General features: G+C 39.4%; 1 protein-coding gene across 1 annotated transcript in view; it reads left to right on the top strand.

Annotated features, from left to right (window-relative positions):
• The first annotated feature begins 461 nt into the window (after positions 1–461).
• The window catches only part of LOC109924041 (scavenger receptor cysteine-rich type 1 protein M130-like), a 43,383-nt gene continuing 23,987 nt past the window's right edge, over positions 462–19,857 (top strand). Inside the window, exons 1-4 of the mRNA XM_048604544.1 lie at positions 462–564; positions 7,427–7,495; positions 10,702–11,013; positions 16,808–17,125. Of these exons, the coding sequence (XP_048460501.1) occupies positions 462–564; positions 7,427–7,495; positions 10,702–11,013; positions 16,808–17,125 (802 nt within the window). The remainder of the gene's footprint in view (positions 565–7,426; positions 7,496–10,701; positions 11,014–16,807; positions 17,126–19,857) is intronic.

Raw genomic sequence — 19,857 nt, 5'->3', positions numbered from 1 at the left:
TGACTGTTATGGTCGAAGCAACGACTATCAGCTTGGACTTAGTAAAAGCAAATCATCGTTGATTATTTTGATTGAATTATTTGCTAATAACAGAACAATTGAGGAAAGGCTAGTAATCATTGAGGAAGACAGCTACAGGCTTCATCAGACATGGACAGGTCAGGAAAAATGCAGAGACACCAGCAATTTTTTTTTTTACAGGTAAGTGTGACATGCTACATTGTGGTTGCAAGAGTGCGTAGGGACAGTTTGAATCAAATAGCGCAAATGCAAAGCGACCTCAAAGATAGAAAGACCTGAGGGTGTACTGCATAAACCTTTGCGACAGGAGGAGATGAGAAGGGGTATTTGAGATCCGTTGGCATTATAAACAGAGAGACAACAAAAGAAACACCGACTGCATCCTCCAGGAAGTTTGAACACTGGCTAGGCGTCAGCTGCATAATTGTGTTCAATTATGGATGGCGAAGTTTGAAAAGGATGCCGAGGCTATGGTGAGTTTACACATGAAATCCGTTATTAGAGGACCAAGGACGTCGGATTTCAGTCACGTGGCGACTCTCGGTGATATTCTTGGGCAGCGAAATTGATAAGAGTGTAAGGCATCATTGCTGATGTTAGTCGAGTACCAAAGGAGAAAAAAAAAATCTTTCCAGTCACAGAAGACGCCATGGAGACAAAATGTTGCCGATTTGCGAAGAATCAAATGCAAAATGTGGAACTATGTTTTTTTTCGAGATTTATTTATGATACCGAATTGCCTGCCTAAAAGACATTCACTGGTATTACTCAAGGGAGATCTGTTAAATCCAGAAAGGAAATCAATGCAGGAGAACGAGGAAGTGTATGAGAATGGAATTAACTGTACTTTTCAATTTCCACGCGCACACAAACGCACATAAATCAGATCGAAAGGAACAATCTGAATGCCATTCTTTTATAATATATGCTTCTGCGTTTTGCTGAATCAAAATGACTGGCCATGCCTCCATGGAATTTAACTTGTACAAGATGAATACTTTCATGTGCAACTAGCAAATAAATCACATGGCTAAGGAAACAGAGGCACAGGGAAACACAAATTGCCGAGCGGAAATAGAATAACTCAATAAGAGAGGCAGGTAGAAGTGTAAAGCAAAGTCTAATGAAGAACGGGGTGGGAAACAGATAGACTGTGGAATTAAAGAAATGTTAGAAACATATTATACCGGGTGGAAATAACCAATGCGCTATTTTCTCGAATGCGAAAAATTCTGATATGCACAGAAATTCGACTGGTCGGACCTTACTTCCTTTCTATGTGTCTATCTATCTACCTATCTATCTAATCTATCTATCTATATCTATCTATCACTTACTAAAGTAGATGTCATTACTTGTGGTACCTTACAGAGTTATGGATTCAAACAGATTACGAATCCCTGCCGTTATAATCCTCTTCCTCTCTCATTCGGCAGGAAGTTTTGACGTTGATTGGAGGCTGCTGGTCTAATGCCCCGAGACATTCTTTATCTGCCGGATATTGCCTTTTGTGTGATATGTAACTGAGCATAAAGACGGGAACAGTTAACCAGGCGTTCATGAACTTAAACATTATTAACTCCACAAAATAAAAACCGAAAGAACTGTGGATGCTATAAATCGGGAACAAAAACGGAAGTTGGTCAAAAAGTTCAGCAGGTTATCGACATCTGTGAAGAAAAAAAAATCAGAGTTAACGATCCGGGATCGGTCTCGACAAGTTAACTCTGACTTTTTTTTCTTCACAGATGCTGCCAGACCTGCTGACCTTATCCAGCAACTTCTGTTTTTGTTTCATTCTTAACTCCACCTCGCTGTTGATAAGTTTAAATTCAAATCAGAACCCTGTTGGCAACTTCTCGGCCACATAACACCACCTCTCACACGAATTCAACTGCAATTTTGCCTAAATTGGTAATAACATCTGTTATTGGTTCATCGATTCCAGTTCTCTCTGCGGTTGAAAACAAACGTTGCCAGACCTTCACTTAATAGCGATTTCTGCTGAATAAATAGATCCGCTGCCGAATGAGTGCCACAGCACCTTCTCACTGAACTGAGATGCAGTTTTCCACAGATCATTGATCCAGTTCTCCTCCCTGTCTCGAGAATACCCTCGCAGTGAAATGCAGCGCTTGGGGATGTTTTTGCTGATTCTACACGTTTCGTTGGGTAGGTGGATCGCAGTCGCGTTTTCCTGAAATCTGCTTTTTGTCGGAGTAGTTTACTACATTCTAATCATTCGCCTTTTTGATAATTCTTTCTATCATTTTACACAGCCCCCAAATGTTATTGGTGACTGTTCACAATTTCCTATTCCGCAAAGACCAGAAAGAATCTGAAGTATGGGAAAGTAAATTCCCATTTGCTGATAAATGTTTCTTGAGTAGAAGTCGTTTTTCATTTTCTGTTCTGTGTATTGATTATGGAACACAAGTTTCTAGAATCTTGAGTCAATAGGTATGAGGATGGAAAAACACAGCAGGTCAGACAGCAACAGAGGAGCAAGAAAGTCAACATTTCGGGCCGAAACCCTTCCTCAGGACTTTCCTGCTCCTCTGATGCTGTCTGATCAACTGTGCTTTTCCAGCCTCACACCTACTGACTCTGGCTTCCAGCATCTACAGTCCTTATTGTCTCCAATTCTCCTTCGAGCATCCTGCCCGCTACAATAGAATTAGGCGGATCTCTGTCTCAACACTCGTCTTATTTAAATGCAAGACTATTCTGCTGCGTGATCTGGTTGACAGACATAATTATATTTATTGATTGTAAAATATGACATGTTTAAATGCAATTTATGAGACTAAATTAATCCTAAACTAAATTATTTTATTAGTAGCCGGTGCTGCTTAAGACACCGAATGAATTCCTAATCAAAACACCAATTTAAAAGACTGTCATTCCCTATTAGTGTGAATGTGGTTTTATGATTTCGATCTGAGTTAATATTTCAAGTCACCGAGGATAACATCGATTAACATCCGTGACGTTCTTTCCTTTGAGTGATTACAGCGGGTTTCTCGTTTCGATCTTGTCGACATTTGGAAATATAATTTCATTAATCCGCGTCGCTTGCCACAAACGGGGCAGTTTCTGAATCTCATGAATTGGAACGCAGTGGCATATTGACAGTATACTATTTTCAATCTTTGCTGTGCACGGGCAGAAAGCAAAGTGTTAAACAACCCGAAAATCCCAAGAATGCGAATCAATTTGAGCATTCCAGTTGGGAATAATTTATAGTTTCAATTTATGCGACAGAGTAACTGTTCAACAGTTTATCAAATCCTCCTGTTATATCCGAAAAAGGGGGAAAATGTACAAAAATGACATCGTCCGCCTTTTGCAAGAGTTCACACGGGCACAATTTCAGCAAAATTTATATTGTTCTGGAAGAAGGCACTGTAGAATTTAACTTCTCAGGTACATGTCCAAGGAATTAGGAACAAACCCTTCCGAATATGCGCCAGATTAATGTTAACGAACTCTGTGGTTGGTTCCTATGTGCCGTGAGGTGAGTAGTGGCTGGGTCAATGGCCTATTCATTTTCTGTGAAACAAAATGCCAGGAAAATGCCAGATCCAACAGGATTCATTCGTCACCGGAGAGAATTAACTGATTGTCATGTCCTATTATAACTATTGCTTGTGAGGCAGTTTCATTCTGTCCAGTTGTAATTGTCTTGAGCAGATCTTCGACTTGTCCGAATGTTAGTGAAGGGAAAGTCAGGCGCGTTTTCTGAGGGGAGGCACATGGACCCCAGTTTTGCAACAAGACAGGAAAACTCAATAGTTTCAAATTTTGAAATTGAGAAAGAAGCAGGCGATATCATAATTGCGCTACATTATCCATCTCTTCCGGAGGAAAACAATATTCCCCAAAAGTATATAAAATAGGCTGTAAAATCGCTTTGATCTAAGCCTAAAATCAATTTCAATCATTCTCAAAGTCAGCAGCATTTAAAAAAACACCATGCTGTTTTGAGGAAGGACATCGTGAATAATCGAATTTCAGAAGTTCTTACATACTGCGTTGTAAACAGTACTTTCCTTCATTTTTCGAGCACGCTTCCATAAACGACCACATTGACTAAGGCTTGTCCCGTAAGGAAATAATTCCTTCATTTCGCGTCAAATTTTGTCTGATTACGCTCCCGTGAAGCAACTTTTTGACATTTTGTTACATGAATGCAATTGTTGCTATTGTCCTACGAGGCCCCTGTTATATAACCATTAATATTAATCATCATGATCTAAAATGTCAGAATTGTCAGACGTGAAAATCTGAATTGTGTCTGAACATCAACAACAGAATTAAAAAGAAACAATCCTTTCCCTAAAGTCTCTTAACTAGCCGTTTGAGTTCAGAGATTCCTCGTTCCTCAGTGAGACACCTGTTCGAATACCGGGCTGTTCAAAGCCCTGATCGCGGCGGGATCACAGGTGCGCAGTTGTAGTTGCGAACAGCTGCAATGGTGGAAGTTTTATTCGGCATGCACATCGGTGGCTGTGACAGAAAGGTTTACAACAATTCAAAAAGTACAGCAGCCATTACGTATCAGAAAGAACTGACTGTCGCTAAATGGCAGAAAGCAGTGTCTCAATTGACTCTTTAGTCAGAACTGTGTTTATAGATATTTTTAATTAGCCTATGATTAATTAGTCTATGATTCTAACCTGTTCAGAAGTGTTTTGATACAGCTGTGAGTCCGGTGGTATTTAACTTCTAGTCCAGAGGTCGGGAGACTGCCATCACACCTGAAGAACCTGGGATATTGTTTACAGATATATTATAACCAGCCTGCTCAGAGATGTTATGGTACACTTCTCAACCAGTTGGAGACTTAAACATGGGCTTTCTAGTCGCAGAGGTAGGGATACCATCACTGCACCAATAGAGCCCTAAGGGTTCTTATAAATTCTGTGTAGTTTTCATTTCTGTACCTAAGAAGGTGTAGATATATTTAATCATCCTATACAGGGATGTTACGGCCCACGTCTGGAGTAGGTAAGAGTGGAACCTGGGCGTATCTGACTCAGATGCAGGGACACTACAGTTGTACCTCAAGAACCTTAGAAATAGCAGGCAAAGAAACAATTGTACATTTTTTTTCCCCCTAAAAGAACTATTTAGAGTTGCTGTTACATGTCTCTGAAGCAGGCGGGATTTAAACCCTGACTTACTGATTCAGAAGTATTGAATTCAAAGATCGAAATGCCATGCCAACGGGCGATTGTTAGGTTTTGTCCTGTTGGGGATGGTCATTGATTGATACTTTCGTGGTATAAATGTTATCATGTCATTCTTGTCCAGGTCTTTCTGCATTTGGCCATAGATTGTTCAGCATCTGAGGAGTCATGAGTGTTGCTGAATATTGTGCATTCACCAGTCAACGTCCCCACTTCTGACATTACGATGGAGGGGAAGTCATTGATGAAGGTAGCTGGGAATAATATCCTGAGGAATTCCAGCAGAAATGTCATAAATCTGAGATTACTTCCATTAATATTTTAATGGGTACCATTTCTGAAGTTAATTAACTTTAATTAAAAAGAACTTAAATAATTGAATGCAAATAACACTTGTTGCTCTGCTTGGATTTGAATCAGTGTATTGAATGTGTCAGTCTTGGCCTTTGGATTACAAGTCCATTATACCACCTTCTAACTGCCTTAGTTCATTTAAGTTCCAGCCTAAGCCAAGACTAAACAGTATAATGGAAACATAAAACACATATTTATATACAAAAAAAACCTGTTAGTGGCTTGACAATTCAGTCATTTTGACATCGCCTGACTCCCCAAACTCTACCTACAAGATACAAGTCAGGAAAGTATTGAAATGTTATCCATTTGCCTGGGACATATGTGGCTCAGCAGATTCATGAAGCTCAATCCTACCCAGAACAAAGTTGGCCACTCGATTGGCTCAATATTCATCACCTTCATTATTCACTCCGTCCACCACCAATGCACAGTGGAAGAAATGTGTACATCTACAGGATGAACTGCAGCAATTGATGAAGGTTCCTTCAACATTTAACTTCTAAACCTCTGACCTCTACCACCAGGAAGGACACGGCCACTGGGCCACCACCATCTGCTAGTTCCCTTCAAAGTCACAAACCCCCCTGAATTGGAACTATACCACTATGCTTGACTGTAGCTGTGAGTTAAATTCCTTGTAATTCCTTCTTCTGAGCACCATACCCACACCGCATGAATGACAATAGTTCTGGAAAGCAGCCCACTAGCATCTTCTCAAGACCAAGTACTGATAGTCGATAAATTTCAATCCTAGCCAATACCAGAATTGTCACAGTGCAGAAAGAAGCTATTCAGCTTATCACATCTGCATTGGCTCTCTGAGCATTTAAGTACGATAGTAATTCTCAATTTGTTCCTTGTAACCCTGCAGATTGTTTCAATTTATGTAGGTAAATAATGCCACCTTTAATGCCTCAATTGAATTTGCTGCTGCCACACTTTGAGGTAGTCCACTCCAGATACTAACTACTCACAGTGTGTGGAAAAGTTCCTTCTCATCTCAAATTTGCTTCCTTTGCACAACACCATGAAACTGAGCCCTCTGACCCTGTATCTATTCACAAGTGAGCAATGTTTCTCTCATCATACTCTGTTAAGACCCCTCATGATTTCAAAACGTCTATGAAATCATACAAAGTCCATATAAGCTTGAAAGGATATTATCACATTTTCTTTGGAAAGCTTCCTTGGACTTTTATTGATAAATGTTAATGTGAATTTGTTATAAACTGGCACCTTGCATTTTTCCAACAGTGTAAATGACCATAAACTAGTCTATTGGTCAAACTGGAAACCAGGTTGAATTTATTCACAAATAGAATCTCTGCATAAATTATCAGGTACGGTTAATGAAATACACATGGCATTATTTCTTTGACTTATGGCCTAATGGGATGAGTGGTGTTAAGCTGAGAATGTGTTCTAGTTGCTACATTGCTGAAATTCTGGGTACTTGATGATTGGTAAGTTGTACGGTAAATAGAATTTTAAAGCTAAATTTCAGTCATTATTCTGTTTCTTATTAATGTTTCCGGCTTTATGATATGAGGTTACTCAGAGATTAGTTTCACTTTTGACGGAAAATGTGGAATGAACTGAGGAAAAGATCTAACTTAACGTAACTTCAACAGAGATGACCTGAACTCGTTGGACACAATTACATTCGAAGTCGTTAGATACTTTGATTTTATGATTCTAATCTTCTTACAGAACACATTTTTTCGGCATTATATAATAAATATACAATGTTAAGGAGAAATTGGTTGGACATGGTATTATTTAGGTTCAGTTTCTTTAATGCTACTAAACAGGCTCGGTTCTTAGATTTTTAGAATCCACTTTTTTTTATGTTTCAGTCTCAGCAATTGGTTCCTTTGTGCAACCTTTCAGTCAAAATTCTACAGTTGAACGAGTGAATGACAAAGGTAAACATTTTATACAATTGGAGTTCAATATTTTGTAAAATATTCAATGTCATAATAAGCTAATCTGTTGCACTAATTTAACAACACTTTCTGGGAAACTAGGCATCGTGCATCTAGTTTTATGAAGAAATACTTTAAATAAATGATTTGAATGGGAATATAGGAGGTACGATTAGTAAGTTTGCAGATGACACCAAAAGACTTGGTGTAGTGGACAGTGAAGAAGATTATCTCAGAGCACAATGGGACCTTGATCAAATGGGCCAATGGGCAGAGGAGTGGCAGCTGGAGTTTAATTTAGATAAATATGAGGTATTGCATTTTGGTAAGGCACAAGGGCAGGAATAATACGATAAATGGTAGGGCTTAGGGGAGTATTTCTGAATAAGCAGACCAAGGGATGCAGGTTCATAATTCCTTGAAAGTGGAGTTGCAGGTAGACAGAATGGTGAGGAAGGCAGTTGACACGCTTGCCTTCATTGGTCATAACACTGATTGTAGGAGTTGGGATGTCAAGTTGCAGCTGTACAGGGCATTGGTGAGGCCACTTTTGGAATACTATGTACAATTCTGATCGCCTTTCTATAGAAAAGATATTGCTAAACTTGAGAGGATGCAGAAAAGATTAACAAACGTGATGCCAGGACTGGAGGGTATGAATGATAGGGAAAGGCTGAATAGGTTGGGGCTTTTGTCCTTCGAGCATCTGAGGCTGAGGGGTGACCATTTGGAGGTTTATAAAATCATGAGTGTCATGGATAAGGTGAATAGGCAAAAACTTTTTCCTTGTGTGAGGTAGTCCAAAACTAAAGTGTATAGCTTTAAGGTGAGAGGGGAAAGATTTAAAAAGGACCTGAGGGGTAACGTTTTCTCACAGTGCACGTCTGGAACAAGCTGCCAGAGAAAGAGGTGGAGGTGAGTACAATTACGACATTTAACAGAAATCTGGAAGTGTACATGAATAGCAAGGGTTTAGAGGAATGTGGGCCAAATCCTGGCAAGCGGGACTAGGTCAGATTGGGATGTCTGGTCGATTTGGATAAGTTGGACTGAAGTATCTGTTTCCATGCTGTATGACTCTATGACTTTCTGAACGTATACCTGAAACTCAAGGTCAGAAATCTGTCCTGGTCATTTGATAATGTTAAATGATTTTATTTGAATATATAATTTATTCGTTTAGCAATGGTAAGAATTCTGTTAAACTGGCAGAGTGGTCCTCAGTTTACCTGAAACCTATCCTGCCAATATATTTTAAATACGAATATATATTTAGTGGAGTGGAAAACTATAATAAGTTAAAGAAATTATGAGTGCAAATTTGAAGATTGACAAGTGATCTGTATGATCAATACTCCTGATAAATTTGAATTATTATTTAAAATGTGGAATCTAAAGTGGACAGAACCACAAAGAGCATTATGTTTGTTGCATATCTCCATATTGTGTGGATATTGAAGGGAAGGACTTTAGTTTCATTTTGGAACTCTGAGAGGTGTTTTTAAATGTGTTTTCATGCATTTAAATCCATGTTGTTTTTAAAAAAACAAAAGCTTCTTGAGGTGAAAAGTTTTATGCTTCAGGAAACAAAGCGCAAATGAGAGGAAAATATTGCGCTCTTGTCTCAAAACAAGATGTCAGATGATAGAACGAGACACAGATAGAATATATTTCTTTTATCAAGACAGAACCATCCATAAGTCAGTAAGTATGGAGGATTCTGCCATGCACAGTGTGGAGGTCTCTGTCAGAGAGAAGAAGTGTGTGACAGCAAAGAGATTTTAAGCTTAGCAGTCTCCAAATCAGTTTTGGTTGCAAAGCACCCTTGAGTGCTTCATTATCAGTAAGAAAAAAAACCAGAAACAGAAGGCTCTGGAAGAAGAATTTAAGAAGTCTATGTTCTGAAATAAGTGAGTTGTTAGCAGTTCATTGACGAGTCTGATAAAGAGACATTAACGAAAGCTAGCATTGAGAGAATCCAAAAGTTTTCCCGGAAGAAAATAATTACAGCCATGCCAACTAAAGAAGGAACTTTAAAGTGGAAAGAGGGTTATGCTTCACTCTGTTTTGAGTATCTGAAAGTTTTTTTTAAGGATATAAAGGGTGAGTCATTATTTATAATATGTGTAATGAGACCATTTTAACGAGTTTTTGCATTTCTTTTTTCTATAAGATTAACATTGACACTCTTTTAATGGTAAGAACACTGACCTGCAACTCTCATGCGCAAATTCGTTGGAAGTGAAGACCTAAGAAGGACCTAAGATCTCTCTTGCATCTTAAACACTGCCCACACATCTTACATCTTCTTGCCTGTAGGCGTTGTAAACTCGAGTTCCCTAGGGGTCCCCAAGCTACCGAGAAAAGAAATAACGTCAAACACTGCGCCGATTATGCCAGGGATCGTAGTCCCTTTACCAATGTTAGTTATACCATGAAACGATCTCTCAAAACGTCTCTTTTCACAACTTATTTTCTCGCCTGATAAAATTACTTCCAATGTTACCGAACCATTACCAGCGGTAGGTACCATGTTAGCGTTGAACGAGGTTAGCCTAGACTTGACCTTAGACACGCAGAAACCAGAAAACACCAATCTCGCGCCTTTTTTTTTGTTCATTCACGATACAGTTCCAACGCTACAAATAATGCAACAGTCAATCCTGAATCGATGCATGCGTGTACAATTGAATGGCAACCAGTGTGTAAATAGTCGTAGATTTAGATCCGACCCGACTGAGTTTTGCTCAATTTGAATTTGCCGCCGACTATGTATTGAATTTAGCATGCTGATAGATGTCCGCTGATCTGCGTGGTGCTCGATGGGCCGAATGGCCTGCTTCCATACTCTAGGAATTCTATAATTCTATGGATGTGAACAAATCTGGAAGTGTTTCGTGTAAGTTACATTTCGTACCATCTCAGTGGACCATGAGAAATTCTAAATATAATGCATTGTTTCGAAATCTGAGTTAAAATTAATCAGTAACATAACTGAAAGAGTTTCATTAACTCATTTTTCTTCTGTCTCAAACATAAACGCGGATCAAAGCGACACGGGTAGCAAAAGAAAATTCGATTGAAGCGCAAGTTGACTGTCAAAAGAATTTTAAAATTGTGATTTAAAGATAATGATTCCAGGATGATTATGTCAAATCAGTCTGGATTGTTTTCATAATTAATGTCCCTACTTGAATGCTTAACAGAGTTGAGTGAATTGAAATTAATAGGCCCGGAAGCGCCATGTATCGGGCTACTGCAGGTTCGTTACCGAGGTCGATGGGGTTCCGTCTGTAGTAGTCCGTGGGATTCATCTACTGGAGAAGTCGTCTGCAGGCAGATTGGTTGCAATGCCTATCACACAACATTGGCTATACCCATCTCACAAGAAACTGGACCTATTCTGTTGGATAAAGTCCATTGTAACGGAACTGAGTCGTCACTCTGGGAATGTCCATTAAGTGCTTCGGACCAGCAGGGCTGTGAAACTGGGACGACCGTAGGCTACTTCTGTAAAGGTATCCGCGTCGTTGACAATTAATATTGAATATGCTTTTTTTTCATGTACATAGATCGTTTGCATGTAACCTTTCCAAGAAAATTTATTGCATTCCCCAGCATAGTCGTTGTTATGGACCAGACGAGAACTCCTCAAAATATTTTAACAAGGTAGCCTAAGACCCTAACTTTTTCTTATTTTAAAGATAGATGTGAAGTGCCTATTCCAGATGAGATACGACTGGTCAAACTGCTCGACTTTAAGCAAAACATAATTTATTTAAACACTATAGTAAAAACGCAAAATAAAGAAACAGGAATTTTGATCAGCTTTATTGGAAAACTTAACCAAAATAATAGATATCATGCCTATTACTAAATAACTGTTCCAATTTAGTAACATTCCATAAACACAATCCTAGATAAAAAGGCAAATTCAGACACAGATTCTTACAGACAGTTCTTCAATCCAGTAAGAAAAGAAAAATCCGAGAGATTTCAGAGAAATCAGCAGCGAGGAAACATTCAGCAAAGCTTCCAACTCGTCTGAGACCCCAAACAACTTCTGCTGCTTATGCGAAAGAACTAGAAGGCCTAGTCTGTGAGAGCTGCCCATATCCCTTTAGGCAGTAAAACAAACCCAAAACCTCCTAAGCTGTTCACACCTTCAGTCGCCATTTCTGCATCACTGTCTTTACAAACTCTCTTCAAAAAACAAACAGAACAAAATAATCTTTTAAAGTGAGAGCACCATCATATCATACATTGAGCTCCCAATTTTATTTATGCAAACACTCGAAGACACCTGCAAGGTGCACACGGAAAAGTTCTGAGAAGGAAATAAGATGACAGGTTGTTTAAAATGTTCTTCCTTACATTTACAATCGACACGTTTCCGAGTAGTGATATAAGCAAAGATGAAAATTTCACATTTAATATAATGACATCCTGTTTTCCCTCACCAGTTTCAAACTCGCCACTTTCTTCAAGTTATTCACCTTTATATTCGACATCCCAGGCTGGATGAAGACAGGATAAAAAAAAGTCCTTAAACATTGTCTTCTGCCCTTATAACTAAATTCACTTTATGGATACAATTCCAGGCCTCTGCCCAGCAATTGCCTATCTCTGAAGTCCAGACATTTCACAAACTCAGATTTGTATTTAACCCCAAAATGACCACATAGCTGCATGAATTTTAAGGCCACCAGTTTTCACCTCTGTCAAGTCACCCACCCGTGGCCTGTTCAGCTTATCCCTCCTTAATTTTGTTCATCATAAATTTAACAAGGTTCACAACTCTGCCGTCCATCTCCAAATCACACTAATCTTTTTTACTCTCAGCCACACAAAGCACAACCATGACTCCCATCTGAACTCCATGATATTTGAAATGATCCGGCTTCTATTTCAGCAATTCATTGGTTTTAAATTCATGATTCTTGGTTTTAAATCTCTCCATTGCCTAACCTCTCAATATATCTGTAATATTTTCCACCTGTGCATTATTGTTAAAGCTCCTGTTTCAGACATATTATAACACATGGGGCGCAGGTTGATCTTAAATACCTGTTACAAGGTTCCACATTGCCACTGTCCGACATGGACCCTTCCTCAAGTGCTGCAAGATAGATATTTTCTAATCACCCTGCTCAGAAATATCATCACACAACTTTGAAGCAGGTGGGACTTGAGCCCAGACCTCCTGGTCCTGAGAAAGGGAGATCACCACTGTACCACAAGAGCTCTTTAAATGGTACAAGATATCACCACTTCTTTATTTCTGGCCACTTGAGCATCCACAATTTTATCATCAAAGGGCATGCCTACTGATCCTTAGATGTTTAAAGTTTTTGAGAAGATTTGTAGCTCGGGTTTTGGATGAGGTTGTATGCTTGCTCGCCTAGCCGGTGTGTTTGACTGAAAACGTTTCATCACCCTGCTAGGTAACATCGTCAGTGCACCTCCGCTGACGTGTTGGTGTTCTGTCCCACTTGTTATTCATATGCCTCAGTTTGCTGGGGTGTTTGGCAATTCTTCCGGTTCTGTTTTTCAGTGGTTCGTATATCGGGTCCTGTTCAATATGTTTGCTGAAGGATGTCCGGTTGGAATGCCAGGACTCCAGGAATTCCCTGGCATGTCTCTTTTTGGCTTGTGCTATTATAGATGCAATGTCCCAAGGTTCCTCATTTGACCGTGTGTCCTCATTTGACCGTGTGTTTTGAGACCAGTGAAAATTGATCGTGTCTCTTGGTGAAGAATTGGTGTTCGTGTATCTTTATTATCAGTTTTCTTCTGGTTTGAGCCTCTGTAATGTTTCTCACAGTCCTTGTGTGGTATTTTGTATATTACGTTAGTTTTATTGGTTGTGGGTATGGGATCCTTTACATTCGTCAGTTGCTGTCATAGGGTGATTGTTGGTTTGTGGGCTACATTGATACCTAGGGGTCTGAGTCGTCTTGTGGTCATCTCTGACATGTGTCTGATGTATAGTCGGTGACTAGTGTGTTTGGCCGTGTTGTGTCTTCTTGTTGTGGTCAGTCGTGAAGTGCTCCTGTTCTGCTTTGTGTCATTCTCGGTTGCTGCAGTCCGTTTGTGGCCCGTTTGAATAATGCCCTCATGCAGTTCTGTTTATACATGTTGGGTGGTTGCTGGAGTAATTAAGTGTCGATTCAGGATGTGTGGTCTTTCTGTATACGCTGGTCTCGAGCTCTCTGTTGTTTTTACGTCCTACCATTATGTCTAGGAAGAGCAGTCGGTTATTGTTCTCTTCTTCTTTTGTGAATTTTATTCCGGTGAGGATGTTGATTATGTGTCGGTGTGTTTCTTCTAGTCTTGTGCATTTGATAATCACGAAGGTCTCATCTACATAGCGGAAACAGAGTTTGGGTTGTATACAACGGGGAACTCCAGGCTAGCGCATACAGAAAGACGACACACAAGGACCAGATACTTAATTGCTCCAGCAACCTCCCCAACACCCATAAACAGACCCACATCAGGGCTTTATTCAAATGAGCCACTACACACTGCAGTAACCTGGAATTACACAAAACTGAACAGGAGCACTTATACAGAGTTTTTAGAAGAAATGGATAACCAAAAAGCACAATCCACCATTACCTCCACGACACACCACAACAAGAAGACACGACTCGGTCAGACACATTAGTCACCCTACCGTGCATCAAAGACATATCAGAGATGACCACAAGACTGCTCAGACCCCAACATATCAGGGTAGGCAACAAACCAGCAACCACCCTGCGACAGCTACTAATGAAAGTAAAGGACCCCATATCCACAACCAAAAAACTAACGTAATATACAAAATACCATGCAACGACAGTGAAAAACATTACATAGGCCAAACCAGAAGAAAACTGACAATAAGGATACACAAACACCAATTAGCCACCAAGAGACACGGCCAATTATCACTGGTCTCAATACACACGGATAAAGAAGGGCACAAATTTGACTGGGGCAACGCATCCTTAATAGCACAAGCCAGACAGAGACATGTCAAGGAATTCCTGGAGTCCTGGCATTCAACCGGACCTCCTTCAACAAACACATTGAACTGGACCCGATACACAAACCACTGAAAAACAGAACCAGAAGTAACACCAACCACCCCAGCGAACCTAGGCATATAAATAACAAGCGGGACAGAACACCGACTCTTTACCAGAGCCGCACTGACAATGTTAATTGGCAGGGTGATGAAATAACTGTAATCTAGCACACTGGCTCGGTGAGCAAGTCAACAACCTGATCCTCAGGCTCTGAATTTCCTTACCCAACTGACTGTGTCTCATTATCTTGCTTTGCTCATTTCATACTCTCCTTAATTCTAATTCTGATTTTCTTCATTAATGTCTCCCTATGCAGCTGGGTGTCTTTTTTTTCTTTTATAATGCCTGTGTGAAGTGTCTTGAAACATTTTGTAACTCTAAAGACATTATGTCATTCAAAGTTTGCATTGTTTTATTGCCTGACCAAAAACGTCTAAGTGTACACCTAATCTGATATCATTGAACTCGACACCTGGCATTATTTATATGTGTCCTACTAACAAATTTGGTTTCTGTAGTTTCATTCCTGCATGTCTGTTGTATTTCTTCCTCTGCTTCTCTGGTAATATCTTTCAGAACCTACAGTTAAAGAATACCAATTTTGTTAGTTGCTTTGAATAAAATTCAGCTGGTAACTCCTCAGCAGTTTGTGTTTTCAATTAAACTTGTTCGTTTTTATTTGGAACAGAGTCAAATGAGAATATTTGTTTTTCTTCTTTATCTCTATCATCCATTTATCCAATGCCTCTTTGACCATTCATAAATTTGACTCGTTATCATGTCCATTGGGAAAACATGACTGATCATAAAATGAGACATAATTTGCTAATACTTTGATGCACCAATCTCAGTAAGTAAATAAGATGCTAGGAATATTAAAATGTTTCTTCAGGCACATCAGCCTCTGGACTAGAAGGTCAAAATTCATGTTCCATCTAACCTAAAGGTGTGTAATAACACATGCAAGCTGGTTGGTTCAAAATACCTATAAAAGCTGAAGCAATCCCATACCATGCACTCACCTTGTCCCCCGGACCTCAAGAGAAAAAGGACTAATACGTGGCCTGCTCTTTCTTTAGGTATGTCTGCTCACATCTGGCTAACAGATTAACTGGCACAACATACAAATTTGATGCACACACCTCAACCTCATAACTGTAGTACATTTCTTTATCCGTCAAAGTTGCTCCTGCCTTCTACATTCATCCATGACTGAGTCACGGGGTCTAGAAACTTGTTGCAACCAATCTCTTTTATGGCAGGCTGCCCTTTTTGAAAGAAAGTTGCATAAAATTTCATGCTGAAAATTAAGCTATGCCAAAGTGAACATTCAAACAGCAATGCCAAATTCCCAGGATGAAGGATATAGCATATGAGCGCTCAAAAATGCGATGAGACAACATTCGTTTCTGTTTGGCCAGGAGACCATCAAGTATGCTTGAGTGGTATAATATCATAACAGTTGTATTTCATCCCTCTTCTCACATCTAGAGACACATGCAACGAATGAAGGAAATAAATAGTTCTGTTTCACCAGTTCACTGTTACTGGAATTAGGGAAAGATATGGCATAGCGTTAATGTTAGTGGACTGGAAACCCAGAGGATTTAGAACTGATTGACTGTAGAGCGGTCTATTGTAATGCCATATGCAGTGTTGCCAATTCAGAACAATTCTCTTGCTTTCATATGCTAAAAGAATAATTCTGTCCATGTGTGAAGACTATGACTTGTCCACTACATTTGATTTCAAATCTTTGTACTTTTTTATACAATCCATATTTCCAAAATATATTGTTTGTCTATTCTGCCTTCTCATTTTATGTTTATAGTACAAATTGCTAATAATATACTATCTCTATTAAGACATCTTGTGTTAAAGGATTGCACTCTGTGCCGTCCCTATATTGACAACTAGCCTTTATGCTTTTGCTGTAATTTTAGAGCTAACTCTTGTTTGGTAGACTTTTATTAATACTATGTTTCAAAAGAGGAAGGCTGGCCAAGAACAGTAATACCCAAAATGTTGACTGCTCCTTTCCTCTAAATGCTGCCTGGTTTGCTGTGTTTTTTGAGCCTCCTGTTTGTTTACCTTAGATTCCAGCATCTGCAGTTTTTTTTTGTTCCGGCCAAAATAGCTTTTTGTGTAGTTGATTTTAGTCAAGTGGTTTATTGTATTCTGTTAAATTGGTCAATGATAGCCAATGTAAATAATCTGAAAAAATCTTCCCTGACAGTCAAACAAAATGCTATGCTTAAGGATGGAGGTAGCCCTTGTGCTGGAAGAGTTGAGGCCAGTAGCTTTACATTGTTCCGTGTACTCTGTGGCCGAATGTGGGATATGAATGAAGCTCGTGCTTTCTGCAAATTTCTGAACTGTGGTGACGCTGTATCTGCATCAGGGAATTCTCAGTTTGGGGCTGGTGTTGTCCCGATTCTGAACACTGAACTTCACTGCAAAGGTACTGAGGATGACCCCTGGAAATGTGAAATGAAACCTTTGGCTCACCGAAACTGCTCTGCAGAAACAGAAGCAGCTGGTGTTGTGTGTTCAGGTAACTTTTCTGCCTATATTATTTTAGATAATAAAATGACATTTCCATTATTGTATACAACACTGAACGAATTGTACAATCATGTAAATGATTAAATAACAAAATTATTGAACTCAACTTGTTTGCTATCGACATAGAAGTCAAGGTTAAAAACAAATTATTGAATGTGTGCTTTTACTGCCCATCCTAGTTACCAATGAGAATGTGGCAGTGAGCTGCCTTCTCGAACTGCTGCTGTCATTTGGCGTTGAAGCATACACAATGTTGTTAAATTGGAATTCCCAGGATTTTAACCCAGTGGCACTGAATGAATGGTGGTACATTTCCAAATCAGGATGATGAGTGGCTTGGAGATGAGCTATCAGGTCGTGGTATTCTCATGTATTTGCTGCCCTTGTTCTTCTAAATGGTGACATAATGGGTTGGAAAGTGATCTCTAAGTAACCTTCATGAATTTTTTCAATGCATCTTGTAGATTTTACATACTGTTGCGACTGTGAATCAGTGATGAATGGAGTGAGTATGTATGGTAACAACCTAGCTAACTGCTCTGCTCTGCATTGTTTTGGATGGGCTCAGTGACTGTTGTTGAGGCTGAATCATAAAGGGAGTTGGAGAGCATTCCATCACATTTCTGACTCACGTCTTTGACTCGTGGACAGGCTGTGGAGAGTCAGGAGGTCAGTTATGTACTCCATTGTACGTTACTGCTGACTACCCTTGTAGCTACAGTATTATATGGAAAAGATTCATCATATTTCAGAAATTTATATATTATGCAATTCTTATTTTGGTAATCTCTTCTTGAAGTTGCTACTATTTGATCAGGAACAGAAAGTAGAGGGACAGCCTATCTCTGGTTAGAAATAAAATGTTCCCTCAGCTGTTACAAAGGTGCTGAGGGGAAAATAGTTTTAATTTACTCACAAGCTACAGCAGACCGTCCGAATTGCAGAAAGTGGAACTTAATAGAGTTAGAGTGTGATAGTTAAAACATAAAACATAGGAACGGAAATAGACCATTTATCTCATTGACACTGTTGCATTCAATTAGAGTACTGCAGCAAAGAGGGATGACATCTTAGAAGATTCCACAATTTAGGCCATATGGGCAGAACTCAATAACAAAATGGGAGCAATCACTTTGCTGGGGTGCACTACAATTACCCAAATAGTTCGAGAGTAAGAATGGCAGGTATGTAGGTAAATCAGAAGAGAAAAAAATATTAGGGTAATGATATTAGGAGATTTCGATTTTCCCGATATTAACTGGAAAATACAATGTGTGAAAGGCTGAGAGGGGATGGAATTCTTAAAAAAGTTTCCAGGAGAGCTTTTAAAACCAGAGTGTAGAAAGTTCCTTGGGGGGTTGGGGTGTGTATTTATAGTCTGAATGTAGCGACACTAAGCCGGACAATGGGGGTAGTATTTGTTGTAAGTGGCTGCGATTCAGCAAGTTTTAAGATTATAATGAACAAGGTTAAAGCTATGCTGGAAATAAAGTTCTAAATTGGAAGAATGCCAATTTTAATAAGATGAGATAGATCTTGGACCAGCTGCTTGCATAAAAATCCGCATCAAAGCAGTGGAGATATTCAAAAGGGTAATAGAAAGAGTGTAAGCCAACATGTCCCCAGAAAGGGACAAAGTACATTTGGGGCACGAGAATAACCATGAAAAGAGTAAGGACAATTAGGGACTAAAGTTGAAACCTGTGTGTGGAGGTAAAAAATATTGCTGAAGTTTTAAATAAGCACTTTTCATCTGTATTCTTTGTAGAGAAGGACAACATAGGACAAGAAAACAGGGAGCGGGAATGTGATATGCTTGAATGAATTAGCGTTGAGACATTAGCATTTGCATTCATTGTTTTAGTCGGTTTAAAAGTAGGAAAATCCCACAAGCCCAGATGAGATTCATCTCAAGCTGCTGTGGGAGGCAAGAGAGGAGATTGGGAACCAAAACAGAAGTTGCTGGAAAAGCTCAGCAGTTATTGCATCGTCTGTGAAAACAAATCGTAGTTAACGTTTCAGGTCTCGTGACCCTTCCTCAGAACCCAGACCCGAAATGTTAACTCTGATTTTTTCTTCACAGGTGCTGCCAGACCTGCTGAGCTTTTCAATCAACTTCTGTTTTTGCTCTTGATTGACAGCATCGGCAGTTCTTTCGTTTTGTTTTGAGAGGAGATTGCGTGGACTCTAATTTTCAAATCTTTACAGGAGGGGTGCCGGAGTTCTGGAAGACAGCTAATGTAGTGTCATTATTTGAGAAGACTAGAAGGAATAAACAATGAAATTAGCATCTGTGTCAGGGAAACAATTGGCAATAATTCTAAGGGACACAATTAATCTCTGCCTGGAGAGGAAGGGATTAATCAAGGATACTCAGCATAGCTTTATAAGGGGGAGATCATGTCTCACTAAATTGATTGAATTTTTCAAGGAGGTGAAGAAGTGTCTAGATGAGGGTAATTGAATTAATAGAGTTTACATTGACTGAAGTAAGGCTGTTGACAAGGTCTCACATAGCAGACTGACGAAGAAACTAAGAGCCCAGAAGATCCAGTGCAATTTGGATTAGTTGCAGGAAACAGAGTGTGATGGTCCAAAGGTGTTTTATGTCTGGAAGCTTGTGTGCAGTGGTGTACCACAGGGTTCGAGGCTGATTCTGTTGTGTATATTTATTGCCTAGGCATGAATGCAGGAGTAATGATCAGTAAGTGCCCAGATGTC

Source organism: Rhincodon typus, chromosome 13 (genome assembly GCF_021869965.1).
Source record: "Rhincodon typus isolate 14 chromosome 13, sRhiTyp1.1, whole genome shotgun sequence".
NCBI lineage: Eukaryota > Metazoa > Chordata > Chondrichthyes > Orectolobiformes > Rhincodontidae > Rhincodon > Rhincodon typus.
The sequence above is the reverse complement of the archived record's forward strand: the minus strand, read 5'-3'. Positions and strand labels throughout refer to the sequence as shown.